Below are 18740 nucleotides of genomic sequence, written 5' to 3'. Positions count from 1 at the left end.
GAGGCTTGTCAGAAGACAGGCTTCACCCTTAATTCACATAAGATCTCACGGTTTTCAGCTGCAGTAGGGCTACCCTACTGCTCTGTTATCTGTGAGGTTCACTAACAGCCACATGTCCTGTGCCACCTCATCCAGGTGTGCCACCAGATTGTTCACTTCCACCAGGGGCAGGAAGTGAACAATACTGTATCTGGCTGAGTTTAATGATATAAAAAAAAGTGACACTGAAGAAAAAGTACAGTGTAAATAGTGTCAAATAGCCATATTTCAGCTGGGAGTGCCAGGAACTCTGCACAGTTGGTTTCTTTTGCACATCCAGCCAAGACTCTCCATGTCTCCCACCTTGCACCTCATTTACAAGAAAAGGAAATCCAGATATGCAGGACTGAAAGAGCCAGAACACATTCAGCCTGGGTCTGCGAGACCTGGACACCACATAGGCTGTGGCATGCCTTCCTTGGGTTAAAATCTAAAGTGGTGAGGAATTTGCAAGGTTGCATAGCTGAAAAAAAATTAATTTTCCTTCCCATAATCCTCATTATTTCATTTATTTTCCCCTTCATTTAGAATAGAAAAGTGATAATGAAGTGTTAGGAAGCCTTATTTTTTTTTTTCCCCCAATCTATTGTTGGTAGGAATGAATAAATTTCCCTTTGTAGCAAAAACTTATTTTTCAATTTGACCATGAAAATTAAAGCAAGCAAAAGCTAGACATCATAGATAATGTTAATAAAAATAACAATCTTCATTAACAAAAGCTTATGACTTAAAATGGTAATTAGAACTCCTTAATTGATTTCTTTGAAATAGCTAATAAAATAAATCGACTGATTTTGTCCAGTGATAACCAACTAGAATGTAGAGAGGAAATTTAATTAGCAGTGATTTTATTAGAAAGTAGCACTTTTAGGAATGAAATTTTCACCTTATGGAGACAAAATTCTCACTGACATCTTACTAACATGTACAACTTAATGATCAAACTCCACAGGATGTGTCTTTTTCAATCTACATAAAACAGATAATTCTCCTTCCTTCATGCTTCTCAAACATGGATCATTCCAATTCTTTACTCATAGGAGAAACCATACTGATTCCTGGAGTATCAAATATGGATTAATGTGCACTGCCTTAGGCCAGATCTTTCTGCACTACAAGAGCTACTCTAAATTTCTTTGTGAAATATATCCTTTTCTTTCAGGAGATTTCTGAGTCCTTCAACAGGTGAATTCTTGCAATAGTCCTATCCTTCATGTTCCAAAGATATATTGTCGTCTATAGCCTAGATGTAGAAAAAAGATTTGTAAAAGATTGAAAATCTGAATCTGATCACTGGGACAATGACAGCACCTCCAGAAGTAAGTCTTCTTGCAAAGCCTGTGGTTTGCAGGTCATCCTGCTTGCAGCTGAAGGCAACGGCAAAGTGAAAATGTGGATCTTGAACAGGGAAATTATTTCAACACTTTTTCACCTAGGACATCTGCTTTGAAAGCTGTGACTGTCTCAGGGTCAAAGTTCTGCAAAGACCCCAGTGCCAATGGAAAAGTGCAGCATTTGATACTAAAGAGGAAGAGGCAGTGATCAGCAGAGCTGACCTTAAAGCAAGGACATGTTTAAGTTGTGCAGTAGGTATGGGCACTGGTAGCTGTAGCATCTTCAGAGAAGACACCTCTGGGAAGCAATCAGCTCCCACCTTTGGGATCCCACTGAACAAAGGAAGAACTGATACCTATAATACCAATGAGATACTGATGCTCTGATGACTGGTCACATAAATCTTTGAGAAGCATCCAACTGAGTTCCTGTTGGCATCCTTAATTTCTAATTCAAGAGAGTAAGGTACCATCTGGCACGCTGCTTCTGAAAAGGCTGCTACCTTCTTTTGTAGAGACTTATAAAACTCCTAGACTGTAGGAGACTTCAAACTCTAGAACTGTAAGAAGGTGCAATGAATAGCTCCGGAGTAGGTACACTCACCACTGCCCTGGGGGACCTGACTGAGGTCTTGTTGATAGAACTCATTGGAAAAAGCCTGGTGTGAGAATAAAAGACCAGCTGACCATCAGCAGGGAGCAGGTATCCTCTGAAAATTAGACATGCATATGTCACCCTGCAGGCCACATGGAAATAATCTGCCAGTGGGACATAATCATTTATTATTAAAAAATGATGTTATTTGATACACATCATAAAATAAACACATCATATTCCTATGAGGATCGTTTCAACTACCAGAAGCTCTTACAGGCTTTCTGACTAGAAGAGGAAATATCTAGCAACTCTTCTCTCTTCTCTCTTTCCAGTGTTTATTCCAGCTAAAGGCTTAGTTGCATAGACATAGTAATGCTCTTCCAAAAAAAGCTTAGGAAGTAGAGAGCGAATCTTCCATGGGAGTGCTTTCCTGCAGGTTCTGCAAGAAGATACACACTTTCTGTAGTAGCAGCAAAGCTGCAAGTGGACTTGTGGGCATGTGCATGAAGAGGAGAAAGAAACAGAATGGGCAGTGGTACTGGATGGATTTCTGAGCTGTTATGTTTATACCTGAGCAAAAGACTCTTCCAAGCAATACTGCAGTAGCCAGAAACCACTTAATGTTATTGTACAGAAAAAAAAAAAACCAAAACAAAACCAAAAAACAAAAGCATCACTTAAGGACAACTTTACCAGGAAATTCAATATTTGTAAATGAACTGATCATAAAAAATTCAGGTGAATGGTTTTATTAATCAGCATATATCCAGCAAGGTTAAATGGTGAAAGGTGCAGATATATAACATCCCAAACTATAAGTGTCTGCAAGACCAGGCTTCCTGGGAAAAACATAAAAAGGACCTCGTACTGTACTTGCTTGTGTATTTTGTTAGTTTAAAGGTTCCTTCTCATTCTGGGAACACTGAGCTGTAATCCTGACTTAGAAATTGCCATCTGGTACATCTGTCTTTTGCCTTAGCTGTAGGCAGCAGCAGCAGTGGCTTTTTTTGCAACTACCGTGAGGGGACAAGACCAGTGCAGTTCAATCTTGATCAATATCTGAACCTCAGGCAGGACTATCTCAGTGTGGTCTCTCTGTGACGCATCAGCATTGGCAAGAGCAGGCTGCTAATCTCAGGAGACTGAAATCAGTATTAGAGTATTTTCTAAATATATGACAACAATCCTGAAGTATCACCAAGAATTGACAGCATATGTGCACAAATAACAATGTTCACGTTGCTATAAAGAAACTAATTTTCAGTTGTGTAAGTTATTTCATTTTGTGTTGGATTATTTTCTTAGTCATTAAGCATTAAAAAAAAATTATACCAGCAAATGTGCAATTGTACCATTTCATGACCACATTGAACTACATTGCCACAGAGACAAAAATCCCATAAACCAGAAGTCTGTTTCTCTGCTAGCAAGATTAATGAAAAAGAAATTATTGCACAGAGGTAGCAATACAGAACTTTTCAACTGCATTGAGACCACTACAGCAGCCTCTTACAGTCTCTCCAAGAGCTTCAGGACAGTCTCTGGAGAAGCAGGAGAGCAGGCTTTGTGGACATCTATATGTTCAAATGCCACTCAAGGAGCACTTTTTCTGCCACATCCACGGAATCTTGCTTTTCTCCTGCTTAATAAAACCTGCTAGTTCCACTTGGACCTCAGCTCTCAGTCCCAAGAATGTGCTGTTTCTTTCTGGTCACCACCACAGAAAAAGGTTAAGGGTATTTTTCACTGTCTAGTTTCCTCCCTAAGGGGATTACCTCTACCAGCAGAGGATTAAGTCTTTTGAGTCGGTTCATCTCCCTCAGTCTCTCTGCAGCACTGTATACTTAGGTAACTAGCACCTGAATGTTCAGAAGCTGATACAAGCTTCACAAGGCTTTCTCTCCATCAATGTTCTTAGTGGCTATCTAATACAATAGATAAAAGCCCATTTGCCAAAATTCATAGTACTCTGGGCTGTCAAGAACTTCTTTGGATTCAAAAGCAAAATTTGTTAGCTCCTCCTGAAATGCATTTTTTTTTTCCTGAAATCTCCCACAACAACAGACACTGATATGTTGAAATTAATTTAGATTTACAAAGGTGTAAAAAGAGAGGACAGTTTGGCATAAGGAAAGCTTCTTCACATTCCAGAGGAAACATCTGAGGAGAAAAACACATATTTCCTAGTTCATGAAGATTTGAAGAATGAATTGAAAGTAAATCCCAAAGAAAAAAATGCTTACATTTTTAACCAAATCTTTTTGTATTAAAGATGGAGTACATTTTTTTTATACAAACCTCTTCTTCCTCCCAGTCTATCAAGTCCCAGTCATAAGCAATTACTGCTCGTCTTCTTTTCCAAAACTCCAGAAAAACAGTTGCTGAAGCAAATAGAAAAAAAATACAAAATTGTTTTTGAGTCAAGAAAATGTTAACTACTATCACAGAACTGTTGAATGAAGCTGTTACATTATTTTAATTTATTTGCATAAATCGGTTCCTTTGAACAGCAAATCATGCTGATGATCAAAACTGCTTTCAAAATTCACTGCTTTCTAAGGATTACTTTGCTTGCTTCAAGTATGATTGGGGCTTTAAAGATTTCATTTACTGCTAAATGAGAATGTTTAATTTCTAACCAACCAAGGGAGGACTTTAAAAGAATAAAATTGTTCCTGTGAGTCATCATTACTAGATATGGCAGATTTCTGATGAAGCTAAAGGTTTCTTGGGACTATTGCAGATAAAGCAGTAACTTTCCTTCTTTGAAGACCATTTACAATACACAGCAATCAGAACCCAGAAGAAGCACATTCCAGTGCATGTGCAAATCTGTAGAGTACTACTGAGGAAATAAGAACTTTTGTCTTACACCTTTCTGATTCAGACCATTTCTTTTACACTACATGAGTGTGTATATGTGGTGTGGTGTTAAAAGCAGACAACTAAACATTCTGTGCTCTAATGGCCCTTATTGACAGAGTTCAAGACAGTGTAATATGCCTGTACATGACTCTGTTTCCATTTTGTGATGGAAAGAACAATCAAGGAAGTACTCAATCATAAAATCATATGTTCATATAGTGGAGATTAATACTGAGCCTATTTATGGTTACAGTTTTAAAAATTTGTTTTGTTAAAAGAATGTAGAAGCTGCCTAAAGTTAACACAAATCAATGAAAAGTCTTCCTCTGCCACTGTGAGGTTTGGCTTTTCCCTTTATTGCTCACTGAAAATTATTATTGTAAACCTCTTTGTTCATGAGCTAGCACAGTATCAGCTGCAACCGTGTCACAGTAGCCTGGCAATTTGTTCCACATGAAGTCTTCAAAGTGTCTCCGTAAGGGACGATCTGCCCTACCGCAGCATATTGATAATGACCTGATCGGCATCAGTTTGGTGAAAGTGAGTTTTTAGACAGTATGAGTTATTATATTTTACTGTATTAGCCAGTGCAGCTAAGATATGCTTAGAAAATGAACACTGCGAACGGATAAGGTAAGATATCAAAAGCGTGTTTAAGGAGGCAGCTATTTGGTTTGAAGGTGTTTTCATACAGCACATCATCCTTTATTTTTTTCTGAAAGCTGAAGTTATGTTACACTAGGTAACCAGCTGCTTTGATTTAATCTAATAAAGAAAGTAAATTCTATCTCCTGAGCCTGATATTTCTATGACCTTTTGTAATAATTTCAGTATGACTGGTTTGGATCAGCAAAACTAGTAAGCACTAATGAGGCTCCGCTGCTGCTGAACCACCACATTTTTTATTCCTTGACTTGTCTTCTGGTGGAGCTGCTTCTCTCCTGTCAGCTCATATTGAATTACTTTTGTACAGGCTAAACAAGTAGCCTTGCACTTTTTGAAGACCTGAGAGAAACAAGCCTGATTGATTACTGCCACTCTGTTTCCATTCCAAAAAGCAGCTGGAAGCAGGACTCAAGTGGGCATTTGAGTCCACATGCTGAATCTCTCAGATATGTCTGTGCTGAATCATACTTCTTTTCTTGCTTGTTTTTCACACACCTGGAGTTAGGAATCTATACATATTATATTGAGTATATTTAGCACCGGTCAGAGTAAGTATGTGCAGTTCCTGAAGCTTCTTTAGAAAGCTATTTTCAAAGCATTAAGTAGTAAATAGGATGATCTGCACAGCAGTATTTTAGCTTTCACTGAGCTACATTTTTCTCCCTCTGTCCAGGTCAGTATGCACTTTTCCCTTGTTAGATATTTTAAAATGTGCTATAAATAACCATATTTGATTGATTCACTGTACTACTGAAGTCATCTAAAAAGTACTGCATTTTGAAATTTCTCTGCTTCTTTTCTAGTCAAGTCATCACTGATACCCTGTATCACGTTTCAGCATTCTTTTCTGAGTTTGACAGCTCAACAGGACACAGTTTTACTTATCGTTCTCCCATTTTCCAATTGGTATGTCTAAACCAGATGCTGAGAATTCTCAAAAAATCCTGCTTGGCATTTTGAATTTCTCATTGGCCTTAACTCCCAGGTCTCCTGCTAGCTTTTTCTATACTATGTTTTCCCTGCTTCAGAGTTCAACCTTGCAGCTCAGTCCTCAACATCCACTTGTACAAACAGCTGTCCTACACATAATTTCCTCAGATTATTTGAAACAAGCTGTGATCCTATCCAGTAAGGCAAATGACCTCTTGCAGCAAATAGCTTAATCCTGACGTCTCAGAAATCCTCTCCCTATTGTATTTCAGAACACCATTTAATGTAGCCATCCTAACTTCTGGAATATATTCTATATACCAGGAATATTGCTGAAGAACCTCCTTAAATTCTGTCTTCTCAGGGAGCAGATCAATGTGAATGTTTTATGCTAGAGGCAAGGGTTGTAGGCAAGCAATATCTTTTATTAGACTAACTGAAATACTTAGACAAAATGTTTTACGTTGGCATTTCTTACTGCTTGAAAAAAGCATTACATTCTTCATGACAGGCCTTTCCCTGCCCTCAACTTTGCCTTTCAGCAACTGTTCTAAAGCTACTTCCTTTGTCAAAGGAAACATGCTTCTAGGCAGGCAAGAAGAAATTTCAAAAAGAACTTTTCTTGTGTCCCTTAGTCCTCCAAAGATATGCAGAGAAAAAGGAATCACCATCAGCCCACCTTGTCTCTAGCAAAGCATTAGAAATTATAAACAGCTGGACTCTCCTGTTGGACAGTTTTAGAGCTTTGCTACTGAGCTTCAGGAAACATCTAGACAGTGACATCTTTGCACTAGCCTTCCCCTGTACTTCCATTGGAAAAGCAAAAGCTACAATTCCATCTGGCTTTACAGCAACATGCTGGGAGTCAACTGATCATCAAATTTACCTAGGTTTTTTTTTCTAAGAATGACTTTTTTCTGCACTTTAAATGTCAACATTTATTTAGAATTAATATCTTTCTCTCATTTTCTGTCTTTGGTAAGAATCCAATTCAGATTGTAAAAAGAGAGGAGTTTTTTTCCTAGAAATGGGATCTACTTTTTCATCAAGCTTGACATATTCTATGATTCTGTATCTCAAGGCATACACAAAGGGCAAAATGTAGGTGTTTCCCTCTAGCACAGAAACACAAAAAATACTGTTGCTTCCCTCTTTTTGAAAGCTTCAAACACTTGGAAAATATCATCAAGACTACAGATTCTCAAAATGAATAAAATTCTATTCCAGCTTCTGAGATGACAACATCCCAGTAAGCATCAATGACAATCTGTTCACCAATAAAAAGTGTTAGAGACTTACTGTTTGCTATAAACCATAGAGATATATAGCTTCAGTCCTTTTGAAATAATTTTTCCTTTCAACAGAAGCTCCAATACAGAAAAACTTATACAAACTACGAGTGAATTCCTTCAGTATACGGAAGGGAGAATATATTTTGTCCTTTGCTACATCAGTTTAAAATGAAAGTTATCTTAAGTCTTCTGTTTCTTGGATATACCTTAGTAAGTATCATATTTTTTTTTCCTATTATATCAATTTTTTTTACTTCTTATATAGAACTTCGCTTAAACAGGACAGAAATACAATGAGTGACGTGATGGGTCAATATTTTTTTGAAGAAAAGTGTGTTTCTATTCCAATATCTCCTGGTGCACTTGACAACTTCAATCTTTCTTTTATGGGACCCACTTATCCCACAATGAAGCATTATAAAAGATAGGTCCCTGTACTTTAGAGTCCTACAGCCAGGCTTTTTGCTGCTCCACAAATCAAGCAGCCCATACTGTTATTTGTTGTGGTAATTCCTCTCCCTAGCCTGGCCACAGCAGTTTGCCCATCATTCAGAGAAGCATTTTATTTTTATTCAAAAAGTGAGCAACCCACTTTGTCCATCAATTAAAGATGCCTTTAGAGTAAAAGGAGGAAACCACTACACAGATCACCTTTTCATGGAGAGCCCAACCTGACCATGCCTGCTTTTGAAAACCCCGAGTAAATGGCTGAGGCTTCTCCCTCAAGGTGGAAATTCACAACTGAATCTAAAGACAGTGAAGAAACTACTTTAGATAATAAGACAGCGGCTAAGCTCAGATTAAAGAGAGAACACAATTTTAGCTGCCTTTCTTTGCTTTCATTCTCTTTTCTTAAAAACACTGCCATCATTATTTTATACGCTAGCGTCTGTCAGATGGATCATGTAGAAGGCTGAACTTTTCACAGCCAGTTTGTCATGCGCTTGCCAGTTGTTTCATGCTGACAGAAAAAAAAAAACATTTCCACAGTCAAATTGCTGTCATTGTTTCTTCTCTTCCCCTATGATTTACTGAGATGATGGTAATGTCTGCAGCTGCCAGTAGGCCTACTGCAGACTGAAAATCCATTTAAGAGAGGCAGTAAGCCAACTCATAAATACAGTACCAGAAAATCCCCACAAAGCATGGCTTTCCTTGTTCTAATGCTGCTTTAGCCCTAACTGTACGGAAAATATCTCCACAATCTCATGGTTGTCTCAGCAAAGTCTTATTTAAGAAACTACACTCTAGGTAGAGCCATAGGATTGCCCCATTCCCCAAACCATTAACCTACACTCACAACCTCCCTCCTGTTGCTGCCCCTACATCCCTCTTGGCAGCAAACTCACAAGCACAGTGCAAGTCAACAAATGTGGTGGGGAAAGCTCTCACTCCAGCCGCTGCCCTGAAGTCTCCTCTCCACTAGCCGAATCATCCAAATCCCCCCAAGGGAATTGGGTCTGGGAGTCTGACAGCAATGCTGATGGAGGGGGAGGAAGGAGAGGCTAACCAAAGTGAGGTGCAGCTCCTGCCAACTAGGGACAGGAAAGAGAGAGGCCCTACAGGGTTTTGTAGGCAGGCATGCTCAGCCTGCCCACCCTTCTGCCAGGCAGCGACCATGAGGCAGGACTAGGCATGGTTGCCTGTGTGAGGAACTCCCCTTACCTAGAGCTGCTTTTCCTAAAGCCCTGGTTCTGGGCAGTGCTGAAACACAAGTGCAATGCTGTGAGCACAGCTGTTTCCTGAAAGCAGTGTTACAGTTAAGAAGGAACAAAAGCACTGGTGCAAAAAGCTGCACTTCAAAGGCATGCTCACCAGCAGTTAGGAACAGTGACATAAATGTTCAACAATGTTAACCTATCAATTTTCCTAGCTGAGGGGAAAGTCCCTGCTTCTAAACTGTCTTGGAAAATCTCAACTTCACTAAGCACAGAGATGAAGAGGTTGAAAGCAGATTAAACATCTAAAAAAAACTTTATGCAGAAATTATTTCTTATATCTAAGTAGAAAAATTTTGTGATTCTCAGCTCTGGCATAGCTTCAAAACAAAGCTGAAATACCATGGGGAAACATACAATCTGTGGATTTCTTCCTTAATGTAATTTGTAGTATTTTAATACCATCAATATTACATGAAATGGCATGAATAAGCTTGATTAGTATATGACCTAATTTAATAAGTTCCTATGAGGACAGACTGAGAGAGTTGGGGCTGTTCAGCCTGAAGAAGAGAAGGCTCCAAGGAGACCTTATAGCGGTCTTCCGGTACCTCAAGGGGGCCTACAGGAAAGAAGGGGAGAAACTCTTTAGCAGGGCCTGTTGTGATAGGAAAAGGGGTAATGGTTTTAAAATGGAAGGGAGGTAGATTCAGATTAGACATGAGGAAAAATTTTTTTTACAGTGAGGGTGTTGGAAGCCTGTAACAGGTTGCTCAGGGAGGTGGTGGATGCCCCATCCCTGGAAACAGTCAAGGTCAGGTTGGATGGGGCTCTGAGGAACCTGATTGAGTTGAAGATGTCTCTGCCTCTTACAGCAGGATTGGACTAGATGAGCTTCAAAGGTACCTTCCAGCCCAAACTATTCTACGATTCTATAGTTTACTAAAACAAAAACAGAGTTTTGGAGGAAGGAACTGAGACAGACTAGTAGGCTAATCTATGTTGTCCTGGTGGCTCTGATGTTGCCTCCTGGATACCTCTTGTGGCTCAGTAAAGAGATTTGCAGTTTAAAATTGAGATTATAAGAATTACTTGGACATCACTGCAAAGCAGTTGGAGATATGTGAGTAAGAATAGCAGAACAATGGCTAAATCAGAATAGCTCAAGAACCCAAAGCTGTGAGATAGACGCCAATTTTGAGGTATATTATTGGGCCACTTTTCTAAAGGTGTTAACCTTTAGAACAGCATGGCAGCAGCTAAGACCCTGGGAATGATCAGGAGATGTTTGAAAGTCTTTTTATTCTGCCAGATATTATTATTTCCTCTTGCCTTCTATTCTGCCTACAAGACCACAGTAGGAAAAATAGTTGTGCCAGAAATAGAACTGTCCTATGGGCAAAATTCAGCCTCCATGGCAACGGTTAGACCATTCTCATATCAATTTGTCATTCAAACAGATCTTACATTTATTTCATCAGAGTTTTACTTTAATTACAATCAGCTTACATGTATTTAAGCTTTACTGCCTTTCTGCAAGGTGAGAAAACCAATTCATTTTAGAACAGACACTAAATTGAGCTGCCCTAAGCTAAGAGAAGCCCTGAACAGTGACACAGAAAAGGCCTCAGTGACAATAGATTGAAAAACAATTACAAACCCCCCCAGAATATAACTACCTACATAGACACTACATACTACATTCATGTTTTTATTTCAATTAAAATTATTATCACATAAAAAATGGATTGCAACCACTTCCATCTTCTTTTAGCAGAAACAGAAAATAATCAAGCCTATACTGTTTTTCTCAGTGTCTGAAAAAATTGTGCTGGAAATGACAAAGGCCTATGTTGCCTCACAATCTTTAAGAAAAAGATTGTGCAATTACTTAATATCAAAACAAAAACTTACCCCACACCGCCATGAAAACAGCAAAAAAGACGGTAGCTCCATTGTCAAAAAGGTGGGTCACCTGAGGGATAAATTAATAGTGTGATCAATTTATGATAATAAGGCTTTATTTTCTATTTTCACCTAAAAACTTAATGTGATCATGAGTGCAGCTGGCCTGACAATCCTGAGGATTGTTCCCTTAATGTGTGAAATGCACCTGTCAATTGACAGGACTACTTGCCTGGCCTGGGACTGATCCCTCCCAACACTATGTGTGAGCATCTTTCCAGAACGAAAGCATTCATTTTATGGAGCCACATACAAAGGATGGATCATAAGACAAAGGTTAATGTCAAGGACACCACAGCACATGCATCCAGGACATGACCGCTGGGACTGCTGAATCTCTAAGTGCAAATTGCATTCAAGTGTTTTACAACACAAACTAAGTCCTGATAAAAGACAGTGAATGTTAATATTGGCAGATGTCATCTGTCCTTTCAAGATTTTATCCGCCCAAGATCACTAAAGACAAATGCAAAAGGTAAAATTAACGTTTTTACCAGAAATGCATTTCTGTCTGCGTAGTTTAAAATGTACCTTGGCATAAACGCAGCTGTCTGACAACCTCATGAAGGGACAGTATTTATCACATATAGGACACATTATGATATCTGTAGCTTGGCAGACTTCTTTACTGGAAAAATAGAAAAGATAAAAATTAGTAGTTTGATGCACAACAATAAGTCTTAAAATCAATTGATAAGTTTCGCTAACAGTCAGTTACTTATGGAAGAATATTTGTTCTGCAACTGAAGCCAAGATGTTCAAAACTGCAAGTATGTAATTAATATTTGTTGCCTGTCTAAGACTTCAGAATTTATGGTCATAAATGCAGAGCACAGTACTTCAGGGCCAGCCTAGCAGCATCTCATTACCATTTCCAGCTTCTTCTTGAGACAGAAGTGACCTTTGGTAGGAGGAGGGTGAGGATCATTGCAGATAAAGTTAAGTTTGTCTTATTCTTGTGACGTGTCTTAAGTGTGCAAGAACGTAGAGATGCAGCACTCAGCAGAAGGTCCAGGGGGTTCTTAATCTGAAAAATGCCTCTCTGTGATGGGATCTTTGGGAGAGGCCTTGAAGAGAGTGAGAATTCCCCACTCTTGGGCTGGCCTGTTACAACAGTAATGAAGAAGCCCTGCTTTTTCCCTACTGACCTGCCAGCAGCATCAGCAACTGGAGCTAGGCAAGAAACATTGCCTCTCATCCATATTCAGGAGCACAAAAAAGCGGAAGCTCGATACAGAGTACCTTATGAGAACCAAGCACAGTTTTTTCCTGAGTATTCATTCAACAGTTCAAAATTAAATAATTAACAATTCATATGAAGATCTCTTAAATTACTTATAATAACCCACAGCTGTAATTTCCTTTAAAAAAGTGCCCACGTTACCTGACTTGGCAGTGGTTCAAAGTGGTGACTCCATACAAAAAGACAAACAATCCAATGAAGGCTGCTGGAAAGAGCATCCCCGTGTACCAGCCTAACCAGGCAAAGTACAGCCCAATTTTCTCACCAAAGTACCGTCTGTTTTAAAACACAATAGAGCGAAGTTACCTGCTAATTAGAATAAATCTGCTTAATCTTGCTTGTTAATACAAAATAAATATTTTTATCACATCTGAAGAGTAGATTAGAGAGTAGAGTCAGAATTTCCTAAAGAAAAAGCCTGCAACTAGGCTTCTAAATCCACACAGAAGCACCTGCCCCATGAATGAACTTAAAAAATTAATTTAAAAATTCACTAACCACAGTTTACAGTGAGATGTATGGAGACCTTGGAAAGGAAACAATGAGTTAATTTTTAAAAGCTAGTTCTTTGTGTTTGGGAAACTGATGGCTTTCTTTGCCTTTCGGCTGTGTAACTGTACTTCCTAAATAATTACATTGAAATCAGTTTCATCCCTAAGACTGGTAAAACAGCAAAAGTTATTTGGGCCCAAATTATTTTTAAGAAATTAATTAACCTGAGGCTATTCTCTAATCCAGTTTATTTTCATTTGATTATTTATTTTCTTAGCTCAGTTCCTGGAAAACTAATCTCATGATTCTACCACAGGTGGAAAGTAAAGTGCAAGTGAGGTCCGATAAATATCTTTATGTATCATCTTGCACAGATTTGAGGAAAATAATTAATCTAAATTAATCCTAATTTGTTAGCTATACTGCTTAAAAACTAACAGTAAAGTGGCCAGGAGGCTCCTATTTACTACATATTCATTAGCATTTCTGCTTCTCCCAAACACAACCAAACCTTTATTTATGTGTTAAAGAATACATCAAGCACATAAAAAACCTGCTGAACTCATCAGCCAAGGAGCAGGCTGTATGCATTTTCCTGTGTTTGATGGTTTTGCGCGCAGTAGGCTGATGATCAGATTAGGATGCTTTACAAATCAATATGCAATAATCATGAATATAATTAAGATTTTAGGAGATTATTTGCAATATTAGTTTTAAAGAGTGAGAGAAGATTATATTCTTGCACTTCAGAGACTTTGCAGACAACTTAAACTTGCATATCAACTGAACTTGAGAATAGATGCTGCTGCTGAAAATCCACTTTTACGCTAATGATGAAACTTTTGATCTGTCCAGAGACAAAGAATGTAGTGAGCCAGCACTGCTGGCTCCTTTATGCTACCAGAAAAAAAAACTTTGGTCAACCTTTCATAGTGAGGAAGCAAGGATCTTATGATGAGCTCTAGGGCTGGAGGCAGTGGAGAAGAGAATAAAACACTTGGTCTGGAATGGACAAAATTATCAGTTTTCAAGTGGATATCAAAAATGAGCAGTATCTGTCTGGACTGAGCTCATGCTCTGCTGAATGAGACTGACCTACATTGACCATTATCATCCAAGTTTACCAGCACTGTATCAGAAGCCAAATATTGTCATGTTATTTTTATTCTTCTGTCATTCAACAGAGACTCAAATTTACAGGCTAAAGAGGTGGTAAGCTAAGGATAACATGCTCAGTTCTGAGAAGGGCAGCAGCTCTGATTGTAAAAAAACACACTGGAAACTGCTTTTTGAGCCCTGAGTTAAAAGTGTGAGTGAACTCTTTGGCCTAATTATTTTACTGACACCTAGGATGTCAAGCTGTGCCTGCTCCACAGAAAAAGCAAGCTCACATTTTGAGCTTACTTCCACTGAATATTTATGACCTATTTTTCTCCATGTACACAGTTCAAAGTACTGAAGTAAACCTAACATTCATCAAGATTTGTTTTTTTTAATTTCATTTCCTACATTCAAGGATGAATGCTTCCTCATTCCACCCTGCTAGCTGACAAACATTCATGACAAACTTCATCTCCCATCCTGTTGAACCGTTCCATCTTAACAACACAGACCATCATAGTACTCTTTTTTGATCCAGAGATCAAACAGTTTCATCCTAGATGAAGACCCAAGCAAGGTTCAGGGTGTGCATAAAGAAGAATGGACATGATGGGGAGCAACTCAAATCTCTGCAATGTAAGGAAAATCTGAGGCCATTTGTGAGCCTGGATTTAAAAATAAATGCAGGATGCAGAAATTTTTTACAACGAGGATGGTGGAATGCTGGAACATGTTGCCCAGAGAGGTGGTGGATGCCCCATCCCTGGAAACATTCAAGGGCAGGTTGGATGGGGCTCTGAGCAACCTGATGAAGATGTCCCTGTTTCTTGCAGTGGCACTCCTTTTGTACAGATGGCAACATTACTCCCTTTAACCACACCCCACATAGCTGTTGGTATGAAAACAAAAATTTCAAATTGCTCCTGCTGTAGAACTCATAGTCAAAAAGCTTCTGTTTAAAGTATGCACACTGATATACATCTCAGTGAAATGAACAACAGGTCTTGCTGGTGTTGTCAGCTCTTCAAGGAAAAATCTCCAGCACACTAGACACATGAGCTGCTGAGTGTGGCAGTAGACAGGAGAGTTTTGGCAGGAGTTAAGGAAATGAGAGGGATCTAGCATCTGTGAAGTGAGAAGATAAAGGCATTCCCTCCCCCTTTCTGTCACCCCTCCTTCAGTGAATTCATTGCAGCCATGGGAGTGCCTGGGGAAGCAGGCTGGGCTGGGGCTGCAGCTTTCAACCCTGCTGAGTGTGATGGCTACAGCGACTCATGCGGCTGTGAATGCTCAGGGAGCCTCATAGCTCTCCCTGCCCCGCTATTCCTTGCCTGAGTACACCTACTCACACCTACTCAACCACCACAGGACACCTATGACCTCAGCTAAGGGGTCCACTATTTTGATTGCTTTTTTTTCTTTGTAAAATAGCTGTGGATTTCACTGTGATAAAAAGCTAAAGCATCTTACAAACTCTTAAACATCAAACCCAGGCTACTCAAGAAAGCTGCTACCATGGTCCAGAATAATCATGTGCCTAACCTTGCTCATTCTGTTACCATTTATCCTTATACTTAAAAAACCTTCCAGATGCCTGATGGTCCATATTCATAAACCAAATTAAAACAAAACCCAGATATTGGGTCAATGGCACTTTCACAAACAATAAATATAGATGAAGAACAGTAGCCTTGACCAGTATGGACAAAAGATTTAAAAACATAATAGACATAAGTTGTTTATACTGTAACATTAATATCTTATTGTATACTGGGAAATTAAAAATAAAGAACTTTAGTATAACTGGTGGCTCCTCAGTAAATTAACAATTTCCTTAGTGTAATTTGTCAAAAATTCCATATTTCTGTCCAGGACAGTATATTAAAAAAGAAATAAGAAGCTTTCTGAATTAAATTATGAGGTACAAATACATTACTGTTTTCTAAAGCATTTTAAAAATTACATGACTCAGTAAATTTTTTTTTATTGTATTTCTCTGTGAACTTTTTCTCCATGGAAATTGAACACTTCCTGTTTTACGAAACTGATAGGTTTTATATGGTCTTAATCAATAACACCATCTGTCTCCAGGGCCACTCTGTACAAATCTTTCTATCTGGAAAGAATTTTGAGAATCAATAAAAGTGAAGGTTTCTATCAATTACAGGACTTATAAAAGGGGAAATTAATATGCTAGGCCAATTGCATGCTCTATATGACTCTTCCCAATGGCCAACATACCAATGTCTTCAGTAATCCCAATACATCTTCAGACTTTAATAATAGGCCCTTGTAGCCTCATATTCCTCTCTTCAAATAGAAAAAGCCCATTAATGTCCAATAATAGCTCTGCTAACATGATCAGTAAAGACTCTGGCTCTCTATATATGAAAAAAATAAAAGTAAGTCTCTATTAGCTTATGCAGGTCTATTTGAAAACATTATTTAAAAGGGCTGTAAGAATCTGGAGTCATGTCTCAGCTTTCTCAGTGTTTCTTCTTTGCAGGCTACTTCCAAGATGAATACAAATCCAGACTGTGGTGATGTGGCTGGGCTGAGTTTAAGGGAAGTGGTACAGGAGAGACTTCGACCCGTCTACCGCTAGTGCTGCTGAACACAGTAGCACAGTCAGTGACTGTGAGCTCTGCTTTGTGCCATTTGTTAGCATCATTAAACTTCATCCACGTCTCCTTCTGTAGTTGCTTTTTGGAAAAAAAGAAGACGACCTAGTCGATGAGAGCCTGTTTTTCCCCAAAGCCGTGCTACGAGCAGGAAGAAGAAATCCTCCAGTGGACAGACAGGCAGCAAAGTCTACCTAGCCTCCACAGATTTCTCTCTTCCTTTTTTCCTCTCTTAAATATTCTGTAAATCCTTGATTAGAAGTTATGGTGTCAGGAAACTCTAGAAGGAAACTTCTTTCACTTTCAGCTCCTCCTACAAGCTCCTCTGTAGATATTTCTTTGAATGTAGTGGCACCTTGAATGAAATGGATTCCCATGACCTAAGGATCAGTTTCTAAAACCTACATGAATTAACTGAGTTTTTCATGGTTTTGTCAGAAGAGAGATAACCTGCACTCAAAGCACCTATAATGTGATAAACTAAAAGCAGGAAGGTCTTACCTCACAAGGTCCAGTGGTTGATATTTATACCACACTCCCCATGAAGCCCAGCACTCATAGAGCAGGTGTCTGTGGTTTTCTGCCCCATGGGTTCTTATGGAATTCTTACTTCTGTAACTTCCCTAAAATACAAATCTGGACATTAATGAACAACAGCAGCAAAAAATAATATCTAAGCATTCTCTCTCACTACTGGTATGGAGAACACAATTTATGCAAACCCCATGCTTGTGCACCAAATGCTAAATATGACATTAAAAAACCAATTTCCTCTGATTTCAGTAAGACTTCAGATTATTCATTGTAAGACATTTACTATAAGTGGTGTTCAACTCAAAGGCTGTAAACTGGGGAATCTCAAGGAGAAAACCACAGCATGATATTTTTCCCCTCTGAAAACATACTGATTTGTCAAACCCAAATACTTTTAACAGAACAGATCCAGAACAACTCTTCTTACTCATGTCTTTTTCCAAGGAAAAAAAAAACATATTTTTTCCAAGAAAAAAAAACATTACTAAAAACAGGAGGGATGTCAGAGGCAGACACAAAATGTAAAAGAGAGCAATAACATTAATAAGCTTGAGAATAAATGATTACGCAATTAAGAATTCATTTTGTGGGAAATGTCTGTTCGAAAAGAAAAAAAAACTGACAAAAATACCTCATGAAGAGGAAATGCAGCTTCATAGGAGCCATTACTGAGCAATCGATTCAGACCTAAGAATCAAAAGTATCCAATTATTTATCAGTAGGAGCAGAAAAACTGCTAAGTAAAAAGCAAAACACATTTCATAATAAGCTGGCTAAATGAAGTTTGAAGTCCATTGACAGTAAAAGATACAGGTAGAAAAATTCATCTTTTATAGCTTTTGATGAAGTAAGATATAATACAAGCAAAGACTTGCTCAAATATTAATCATAATCTGTCATCTATTATAACAGAGGTTTAAAGATTCATTTGCCAAATCCATCTTTAGCATAACTTCAGTGAAATCAGGGACCTCACGCATAGATTGAAGTTTGACCCTGTAAATTATGGTCTAAAGATGCTATTTAGATGAAAGGTTGTATTTATTTGGAGCTGAAAACTTCAGGGACGATCTTTACATTTTTGAACTGCAGGCCAGCAAAGCAACTGAAACTCTTAATTTCCATATGATAACCACATCGTAAAATATGTTCAGTTTATGTCTTGCAAAAGCTGCTGGGCTAACAGATAGAACAGGCACAAGACAGGTTGCAATAGTACAAGATCAGAAAATATACTTAAACCTAAACCAAAAGGATTGCTATTTGTCACAAAAAAGTAATCATACACCACACTCAGTCAGGCCGTGCCACTCTTTAATGAGAACCTTGAGAAAAATAATGAATGATTGCTGAGATGTGGGCACTTTTCACTTGGAAAGTCACCAAAATACGACTGAACAAC

The 18740-nt window shown here is 38.5% G+C and overlaps 1 protein-coding gene across 1 annotated transcript in view; it reads right to left on the bottom strand.

Annotated features, from left to right (window-relative positions):
• Positions 1–18740, bottom strand: part of ANO4 (anoctamin 4) — a 124613-nt gene that overhangs the window by 32559 nt on the left and 73314 nt on the right. The window contains exons 10-15 of the mRNA XM_086740075.1: positions 17970–18025; positions 17306–17427; positions 12732–12866; positions 11879–11975; positions 11297–11357; positions 4270–4352 (exon numbers count right to left, since the gene is read on the bottom strand). Coding sequence (XP_086596201.1) covers positions 4270–4352; positions 11297–11357; positions 11879–11975; positions 12732–12866; positions 17306–17427; positions 17970–18025 — 554 coding nt within the window. The remainder of the gene's footprint in view (positions 1–4269; positions 4353–11296; positions 11358–11878; positions 11976–12731; positions 12867–17305; positions 17428–17969; positions 18026–18740) is intronic.

This window comes from Chlamydotis macqueenii, chromosome 1 (assembly GCF_036417535.1).
Source record: "Chlamydotis macqueenii isolate bChlMac1 chromosome 1, bChlMac1.mat, whole genome shotgun sequence".
NCBI lineage: Eukaryota > Metazoa > Chordata > Aves > Otidiformes > Otididae > Chlamydotis > Chlamydotis macqueenii.
This window is presented reverse-complemented; position numbering and strand designations above follow the sequence as displayed.